General features: G+C 29.3%; 1 protein-coding gene and 1 long non-coding RNA gene across 2 annotated transcripts; one reads left to right on the top strand and one right to left on the bottom strand.

Annotated features, from left to right (window-relative positions):
* Positions 1-434: 434 nt before the first annotated feature.
* On the bottom strand, positions 435-2,095 carry LOC117125940. The gene is made up of 2 exons (XR_004448396.1): positions 2,013-2,095; positions 435-1,825 (listed from the first exon to the last, which is right to left on the bottom strand). It is a non-coding gene; the product is annotated as an uncharacterized LOC117125940 (long non-coding RNA).
* On the top strand, positions 1,641-8,369 carry LOC103871943 (transcription factor HRS1). Its single transcript, XM_033272926.1, has 6 exons — positions 1,641-1,784; positions 1,895-2,178; positions 2,271-2,445; positions 2,614-2,690; positions 2,800-3,139; positions 8,184-8,369. Exons 1-6 carry the CDS (start codon positions 1,649-1,651, stop codon positions 8,201-8,203), a joined length of 1,032 nt encoding a protein of 343 aa, XP_033128817.1. The 5' UTR covers positions 1,641-1,648; the 3' UTR covers positions 8,204-8,369.
* Positions 8,370-10,031: the final 1,662 nt, after the last annotated feature.

Genomic DNA, 10,031 nt, shown 5'->3' with positions numbered 1-10,031 from the left:
ATATGTGTTATGCTAGTAATTACAATATTTTAAGAGTTAGTTGAGTAATATTAGGTATGATGGGAGTCATTATAAGTAATTTCTCTTTTTTATATGGAAATATCATCTAAACAGTATAAGAGAAATTAAAAGTATCTACGAATCAAAACTACTGTTGATTGTGAAAGGCATTGGCGTACCATTATCTTGGAAATTTGCAATGAAGCATGAGGATCTTTGCTAATACAGTCCAACACGTTATGTTTCTTCTTTTCATGTTTTACTTGGCAATGATAAAGATCCAACTAATTAATATTACCGGTCAAGAGTCAAAAATGTTATACACCTACATATACGGAAACAAATAAATATAGATATGTAGAACGAATTGAACAAAGTCAATAATTTTTATAGAATATATGTGAATCCAAATGGATAAGGTGATTTTATTTTTGTATGAAATAATAGAGATGGAAAAATCCTTAAATGTGGTTATCTTCTTGTACAGCTTTTTTTTTTCCCTTCTCCATGATTTGGCTTCTTTATGAAGAGACATTTGGCTTTTGAGTTTGAAGTCATATATTGGTCAGTACAAGTTTATTGATCATCCTTTAACAAAACCTAGATCTCATCATATATTGACAATTTTGTACAACTATAGCAAGCTCATGCATGCCACTTTTCTTTCCGGGTTTATCTAAGTATTTAGTACTTACAACAAGCCAGCATTTTTATTCAAAAATTCATAATAATAACAAATAATTATATGATTATTGCCAGAGAAAATACTATAACACGAAGGCTGGTAGTCAAAATTTAGGAATGAATAAAAGGAACAAAAAATGTAAATAAATCAAATAATGAAATTATGGAAACAAAAATAGAATTTAATTTCATCTCATTCTATAATTTATTCACGATTTTTAATCATAAATGTGTCATAACTTCAACAAAAAAAAGTGTTATAGCTATGTTCCACTTTTTACATATTCCACAAAAATTAATGGAATGAGATTCGTTTTTTTAAGTTATTCCCTACCCTTTGATTCTAATTAGTAAATCCAGTTGCACCCGGAAAGACTCCGACTGTATCCATTATAATTTGGTTCAAAATTATAAAATTTAACTTGATTTATAGCATGAATAATCGAATATAGCTTTCTTCATACTTTATAGAATACAACTGTAATTTGTTTTTATAAAAATGCAACTTTAATATAAACAATACTTAATTTCCGCATTTATATTTGACTTTTATTTTCTTAAATTCAATTTTAAATAAAATCCCAAAGAATAGAAAACCAATACTTTATTAAATTTTCAAGTGCCTTTTATTTACAACAGTTTATTCTTACATAACTAAAAACTCGGAATCACAGTACCGAATATTCACCACTCCCTATCTACTACTATACCATAACAAAATAAATAACCATTAGTTGTGTCTTTTATAAACGTAATATTTAAGCACATCAAGGCGTATAAAATATAAAAACATGAACCGCAAGATTCGTCTTGTAATGCGACATGCCGACTATGTTTTTTATTCTATCAAGATAGTGATCCTTGAGAGGTTTATGGAGACATATATATACATGTATTGATCCTTCTCTCTAAACAGAATAAATCTTAAATTAGAGGTGAATTATTAATTTATCCCTAAAGCACCATGATTAAGAAGATACGCAATATGGACTACAACCAGGAGGAATGTGGTCAATACATCGAAGCTCTTGAAGAAGAACGTCGCAAGATTCTTGTCTTTCAACGTGAACTTCCTCTTTGCTTAGACCTCGTAACCCAAGGTGCTTATAAATGCAAGATTGCGAGTTATGTTTTCCTTTTCCTGAATAAAACAAATAAGAAAATACAATATATATGAAAACTTATATTTTTATTTCTTTTGTCTGTTAAGCGATCGAGAGGTGTACGAAGGAGATAACAGAGACGGCTACAGATAATGTGTACGGACAATCAGAGTGCTCGGAGCAAACAACCGGACAGTGTACGCCTGTCTTGGAACAATTTCTTACCATTAAAGACTCATCGCCCTTTAATGAAGAAGAGGTAGAAGAAGAATTCGAGGATGAGCAGGGAAATCACGACCCCGAAAATGATTCTGAGGACAAGAACATGAAGTCTGATTGGCTTAAGTCTGTTCAGCTCTGGAACCAACCAGACCCGCTTCTTCCAAAAGAGGTAATTATATTAGAGAACCCATATATCGAAACTGATCAAGACAAAATCTCACGACGACAATCTAAATATTTGTATTTTGCATTTCGGAACAGTCGCAACAGATGATGGAGACGGTGGTGAAGAGAGATGAAAGTATGAGAGAAGATGCAATGGCTAACAGTGGCGAACGAAGGAGGAGAGAGACGGAGAGAAAGCAGAGAAGGTGTTGGTCGTCGCAGTTGCATAGACGCTTCTTGAACGCTCTCCAACACTTAGGTGGACCTCATGGTGAGTTTTAATAATATTCCTATACGGCCTATTTAATTTTCTAACGATTTAACAAATACTTTAGTATTTAGGGTTCATCAACTTTTTTTTTGAACATTTAAAAAGGTATATTTGTATATTTTTCATCAACTTTTTAGTTAGTATATTTATTTTGGCTCCATTTTTCAGTAGCTACGCCAAAGCAAATAAGAGAGTTAATGAAGGTTGATGGATTAACAAATGATGAAGTTAAAAGCCATTTACAGGTAACGCATGCATTCTTTTCTTTCTACTATTTGAATTACAAATTCAGGGCACTAAAAACTCTATTTCTAGAAAAAACTGATGTTATTTTTTTAATTGGATATATAACAGAAATATAGACTGCATACAAGAAGACCAAGCCAAACAGTCCCTAACAACGGGAACTCTCAAAAGCAACATTTCGTAGTCGTCGGGGGTTTATGGGTACCACAATCTGACTACTCTACGGGAAAGACCACCGGAAGAGCCACCACTAGCGGCACAACCACGACGACGACCACAACCACCACCACCGGGATCTATGGAGCAATGGCCGCACCACCACCGCCACAGTGGCCGAGCCACTTCAATTTTACGCCGTCGATTATTGTGGAAGAAGGATCAGGAAGCCATAGCGACGAGGTGGTAGTCCGATGTAGCTCGCCGGCGATGTCTTCTTCTACTCGCAATTGTTTTTCAAAACCAACCCATATTTTCAAGTCAAATCCAAAACCAACCCTTTTTTTTTTGTCCATACTATTCATCAATAAAATTTCCATACTATCCTTATGTTTTTGAATTATTCACAAAATTGCCATTTTTATTTATTTTTTTATTAATTTCGAAATTAACAAAAAATCAAATACACCCTAACCATTTCTTCTTATTTACAAAAATGCCATCATCATCAATTTTTCCAACCACCATGAACCACCATTTTTGAGCTCCAAAGCTCTAGAATTCAATTTTCAACCACTTTTTTTCTCATTATAACCCAAAAAACTTCATTTTCTCTCATCTCCTCTACATTTCCATCTAAAAAACTCTCATAACTATCATTTTCATAATCACAAACTTCATATTTTCGAGTTTCTTCATTAGTGAATCGTTAAAGATGCTTCTTTTTGCTCATATTTGGAGTTTGGACGGTTGAAAAGGTTGGAAACAAGCTTTACACATGAAAAATGTAACTATTTACATGGTTTTCGTTCTTTTTCAGATCTGTGTCGCGACGGTAGACTGTTTTGTATGTCTACGCCTCCGTGGAGACTTACGATGCAGTCTATTTGTCAACGCACGGGTTAGTTTTACAATTGAGCAGACAAATTTTTTTTCTAACGCAGACTTCCCCAGTAGTCTCCGTCTTTACCTTTGACAACAAAAATAAAACTTTCGGTAGACTTACTAAGACGTCTACCTAAAAGAGGTTAGTTTTTCATTTGACCGAACTTTTGACTTTTCAAAATAGACTTCAACGGAAGTCTACAAAATGTAGACTGCCAACAAAGTCTATAAAAGGTCAGTTTTGCATTTGACCAAAACTTTGACTTCGTGGAATAGGTTAGTTTTGTGTTTGACCAAAAAGTTTAAAAAGCAATCAAAAATTTATTAAATTGTAGACTTCATATGCAGTCTTCTTATCTTAAAAAAAAATGTAGACTGCGTATAAAGTCTACTTTTTTATTTTGGTCAAATGCAAAACCAACCCGTCGGATTTGCGAGTAAACTTCACAAGAAGTCTACACACCCGTAGACGTTCATTTTAATCTACTGATTTGAAGTCAAACTTGGTCAATTGCAAAACTAACCTCTTTCAAAAAAATTCAAACATGTAGACTGCATATGAAGTCTAGTTCTGAAAGTCAAATCTTGGATGAATTCTGGTCAATTGCAAAAAGTAACCTTTTTAAATTGTAGACTGAAATGAAAGTCTACATGTACAAAATTACAACTTTTATTCAACTATAGAAAGCAACCCGTAAAATGGTCAATTGCAAAAACCAACCCAAAGAGTAGACCTATTTGACAGTCTACGTCTGTAAACTGAAAAGAACGTCAACATCTTCAGAGACTAAATATTAAGTCTTCATAGAAAAATCTATAAAAATGTGAATTTGTGTATTATTCATTAATTTTTTTCTAGTTTTTTTGTTTGACAGTGTGTGTTAGTTAATCTTAATGGGTTTGAGTGATTTTGAAAATAATTTTTTTTTTATAATTATGAAGGTATAATTCATTTGATTTGACAATGTTGTTAGCTAATAATTGTAGACGTATTTCTAAGTCTTCGTTTATAGTTTTGCTAGTAAGGCTGAGCTTGTTTCAAAGCTGAAGTCGGTGACTGTGGAATATAATTTTACATTTTCAGCATATAAGACAACAAAAACTCTGTATGTGGCTAAGTGTCGTGTTCAAGGATGTGGTTGGAAACTTAGAGCGAGTGTGAAGTATGGGCCAAAGACATTTTGGGTGACAAAATATTCGAAAAAGATGAAGAATCGGAAAGGTTGAAGAATGTTCCTTGTGCATGATGGCTGTACACATGGTAAACTTCTTGAAATGACACAAGAAGATTATGATCTGGACAACAAAATTGAGAAGATGGTGCTAACCTATTCCTTACCAAACATCATTTAAAACAAATGACTCCGAATAGGAATATACTCCTCTTATGTCTGTCACGAATAATCGACAAGTACGAAACTTGATCGAGTTATCTAAGACACACTTTGTACGCCTTTGTGTATCAAGCCTGCGCCAATACACTAAAAAAATTTGGATTGACTATATGTTAAATAATAAGTGTAGACGTTTTTGTAAATCTACAAATGTAGACTGCAGTTGAAGTCTACGTCGTAAATTCTATTAAAAGTGTATTTGTGTATTATTCATCATATTTTTTCATGATTTAATTATTTTACAGTGTATGTTAGTAAAATTTTAATGGTCTTGGATGAATTTCACAATTTAATGTGTTATAATTATACACTTGATACTTATTGCAAATTGTTTTGATTAGTATTATTCTTGAAAATTTTTGGGAAAATTTTGTATAGATTTTCTTCTTCTCACATGTGTGTTAGTTATTATTTTAGCTTATGGTGGTTTTACTTGTTTGGTTGGTTAGATCTTGTGAAAAAATTGATATCTAACAAAAAATTAATAATATCATACAAGTGAAAACAACTAAAAATGAATACAATGTTTATAGATTATGCATTAAAAAATTATTTAAAAATTAATATTTTATTATGAAAGTTATTACAGAGCAATATATTAAAAAGTATTCTTGAGTATGTTTGATTTTTCATAATCTTGATGCTTCAAATAAAGTCTTGGAAAAAGTACCTGCCAAATAAGATAGAGTTATGAGAAAAACATAAGATAAAAAATAAAATCATATTTTAGTAGACTTTTTATTAAGTCTACGTAAAGTTATTGTTTAGTAGACTTTAGTTGAAGTCTACACTAATGGAAAATTTTCATATTTAAAAGTGTGCATTTAGAAAATTTGAAAATACTTTGTTCTGGAAAATATTTCAAAAATGGTTTTTTGTCATCCTTGTAACAAAGCAAAAAGATAATGTATGAATCTATAAATTTAGTTCATTATAAACACAAAATATCTTATAATGAATATATGGAAAGCTTACATTTTTGGGAAGATGATTTGAAAATATTGGAAGAGAATACCTGCAAAATAAAATAAAATTTTAAAAATAAGATAAAAATTAAAATCATATTTGAGTAAACTTCTAATGAAATTTGCTTAAAATTCAAGGCTAGTAGACTTCATTTGAAGTCTACCAGCCGTAAGTTTTAAGTAGATTTCAAATGAAGTCTACTCTATAAAAAAAAATAGATCTGAAAAATAATACATTAAAAATATGAAATAAGTTTAAATCTAAAAAACTTTTAAAAATATGATTTAATAGACAAAATAGTTATAAATTAAAGACATATTAATATGAATTTTAATATGTAACTTTATTTGAATATAAATACTAGAACACATATTTTAAATCTATAGATGTAAACCTTACATTTCTAGGAGGAGAAGAGAACAACTATGGAAGAAAATACCTGCAAAATAAGATAAAATTATTAAAAAACATAGAAAAAAATTAAAGTCATATTTTTGTAGACTTCCAATGAAGTCTGCTTAAACTTTATGGTTTAGTAAACTTCATATGAAGTCTGCAAGCTTTAGTAAACTTCTTTAGAAGTCTACACTGTCTGATAATTTTCAGATCTGAAAAAATCTATATATTTTGAAATGTGAAAATAATTTTAAATCTGAAAATACTTTACATAATATAATTTATAAGGTAAACTAGTAGCAAATTAATGTAGAGAGCTTGATCTATAAATTTATTTGAATATAAACATGTAAATACATATTTAAAATCTATTAATCTAAAACTTACATTTTTAGAGGAGATGATGAAATCCATGAGTGATAATACCTACAAAAAAAGATAATATTGTGAGAAATAAACATAAAATACACATTTAAAATCTATAGATCTAAAACTTACATTTTTTAAAGGAGAAGATGAAAACCATGAATCATAATATCTAAAATGACAAGATAATATTGTGAGAAAGACTTGAGAAAATTTTAGAGAGAAAGAAGATAATGAGAGAGATTTAGAAACAATTGAGAGAATTTTAGAGAGAAGAGAGAAAGTTTTAGAGAGAAGGGAGAGAGTTTTAAGAACTTGTGCAGCCACTTTAGAGAGAGATTGAATAAATTTTGTTTATATAGGGAGACAAAAATGTAACTAGGTTAAAATTTACGATACTGTAGACTTCGTTTGAAGTCTACTAAAATTAAAATTTTGGAGTAGATCTTACTATAACATAGTAGACCTTTTTGGAAGTCTACTATAATAATTTAATTATTGTTGTTTATTCTTTATTATTTTAATAATTTTAATATATGATTTATTAAATTTATTTCTTTATTTTTTAATAGTTATAGTATATGATTTCACTTTTTTATTCTTAAGGAACTTAACTTAGTTTAAATATAATGATTTTTTGTAAAACAAATTGAAAAATATAGACTGAAAAAGACGTCTTCAGATAAATAGACTTTATTGTAGGTCTACGAAACCCTAAACCACAAATATCAAACCCTAAATGTTTTGCTTGATAATCAAAAAGTCTCATTTATACAAAATATAAACTACTAAACATTAATATGCAGATTTAAGTTAATAAAACAAAAAAAAAAACAAAATCTAAAATCTAACCCTATGAAATCAACTACTAAAAGACATAACATGTTAGAACCTTTTGTTTCTAAACTATGAACATAGTCTAGCACATGATAACCAAATTAGTATATATTCTTCAAAATTGTTCGATTATATGAAATTTTAATTTATTTACTTCATATTATCCATTATATTGATGATTAATTAAAAATATCACAATAATTATTTTTATACATTTTCAAAATTAAATTAGTAGACCAAATTAGAGTGTAGACTACAAAACAAGTCTATAAAGTAGACTTCATAGGAAGTCTATATATATGTAGACTTCTTTTATTACGTGTAGACTTCCAAAGGATAGAAACGTAAAATACATTTATGTTTTTTGTTTGGTCATAAGGGTGAAATAGTACTTTCACTACTCCTTTAGGTTGGTTTTGCATTTGACTGAAAGTGGGGTACACTTTTACATTTGACTTGAATATTTGGGTTGGTTTTAGCAAATGTCCCATTATTATGTCACTAAAAATTAATTTGTTTTTACGTACCCTCTCCAATGTATTGATTCATTTTATTGTACTGTTATTGTGTCTCATGTTAGAAAATATGATACCGTGATGAAAAGAGTGTATAGACTATAGAGTTTTGCACCGGAAACAATATTAATACTGAGAATATATGCCACTTTTAATTTGCATATTCTTGTTGCTCTATTCGTTTTTCTACTATTCCAATTTTGTTGACTTGTTATATTCTTGACATTAACGTATATGTGAAATAAGAAAATATGGAATTTTTTGGGGGGGGGTTTGTTCTGTTCTTATTACAATTTCAGTCATATTGTGTTCTAATTAGAAGAAATTTCCAGTATGGCATTATCTATTATTATTGTGCTTAATGATCATGTTTTTGTCAGTAAATAGTATTAGGGCTACTCTTTTTTTGTTAGCAAAATTTACTATCACAGTAAAATAATATGGACTTCTAGCAAAAAAAATAATAATATGGACGAATATATGCTTATATCATGTAACTGATTTTTTTTATAGAATATGTAGTATGAACATGGCGGTAGAGTCGAGCAAAGGGATCTTCTTAAAAGTATATACTTTTTTTTGTCGACCATATATATTTATAAGATGCACAAAACCACATGACAACAAAGTTGATCTTATTATGATAACAATAAGACCCGGAAGGACTTATTGAATTGGTTGCATTCTGGGAACGAATATGCTCGAATCCGAATGCATAACTTACTATACTTATAGTTCTATATATACCATTGTCAACATATTTCAATATTAAAGCTGATTTCATGTTGCCTGAATATGATTACAAATATGCACGTTAGCTACTGTATATGCCATTGTCGTAGAGTATACTCCCGCTGTGGAAGACTTTTATTCATTAAATAAACATGGTTAGGTCAGTTAATATATTTGCCTATTTGGGCAGTATCTCTCAGAATCTTGAATTAATCTAAAGTGTTTTAAATAATTTTTATTAGTCGTACCGGTCTTACAATTAGGTTTGCCTTTTGTTGTGGCTCTAGGTACCATGTGGCCTTTTAGAAAAAAACTTATGTCTATATCAGATTATTGGTGTGAAAAGTATAAAAAGTGTAGGATATCAAGATATTAAAACAAAGATGTTTAACGATATTACTTAATAAACCATATTCTCTCTTTGTTTTTTTCTTATGTTCAATGCTTTCTTTCACTTTGATTAATAACAAATTATATAGCACTTAATCAATTCAATACTCAAATGTATTATTTTTATTGTAAATGCTTAATAAAAAATGTTTAAAATTATGTTTTGGTTTACATCCTAACTTTTTCGAATAATGTCTTTAGAAATTTTTAAAAGTAAAATGACATATGACATTTTTCTGAATTTTTATATAAAATTTTTATCTTAGATAAAATAATTTAATACTTATTATGTAAATAAATTCATTTATTAAGGATGTATATTTCCATTTTAAGATTAGTTTGTTTTCCGACGTGCAGATTATCAATAAGACGACTTTCGTCTTCAACATCGGATTAACCTGACTAAAATTCCATATGCAGAATAAACAAACAAATTAGATTAACATTTTACTTTGAAAATATAAATATGTAATATACGGTGTACTGACGACAGATCCAAATGACCAGGAATCGGATTAGGTTTTCATTAAGTATGCGTTTAATAATATACTAGTAATTAGGATGGCTAGTTAGTTAAAGCTTTAAGCATGAGTTTATGTGCCCTTTCACACAAGTTAAAGGATAAAAATATAAAATGGCTCTTGATACTTATTTTAAGAGTAGTATTTATAATTGAAACAAGGGAAACATACAGATAATTAAG

The sequence above is a fragment of the Brassica rapa genome, chromosome A06 (assembly GCF_000309985.2).
Source record: "Brassica rapa cultivar Chiifu-401-42 chromosome A06, CAAS_Brap_v3.01, whole genome shotgun sequence".
Lineage (NCBI taxonomy): Eukaryota > Viridiplantae > Streptophyta > Magnoliopsida > Brassicales > Brassicaceae > Brassica > Brassica rapa.
The sequence above is the reverse complement of the archived record's forward strand: the minus strand, read 5'-3'. Positions and strand labels throughout refer to the sequence as shown.

Bases quoted from the DNA above. Each gene is read 5' to 3' on its own strand.
- LOC103871943 (XM_033272926.1), top strand. From the start codon at position 1,649: ATGATTAAGAAGATACGCAATATGGACTACAACCAGGAGGAATGTGGT. The intron at 1,785-1,894 runs GTGCTTATAAAT...TTGTCTGTTAAG, and splicing joins CTTAGACCTCGTAACCCAAG to CGATCGAGAGGTGTACGAAG. The intron at 2,446-2,613 runs GTGAGTTTTAAT...TCCATTTTTCAG, and splicing joins ACACTTAGGTGGACCTCATG to TAGCTACGCCAAAGCAAATA.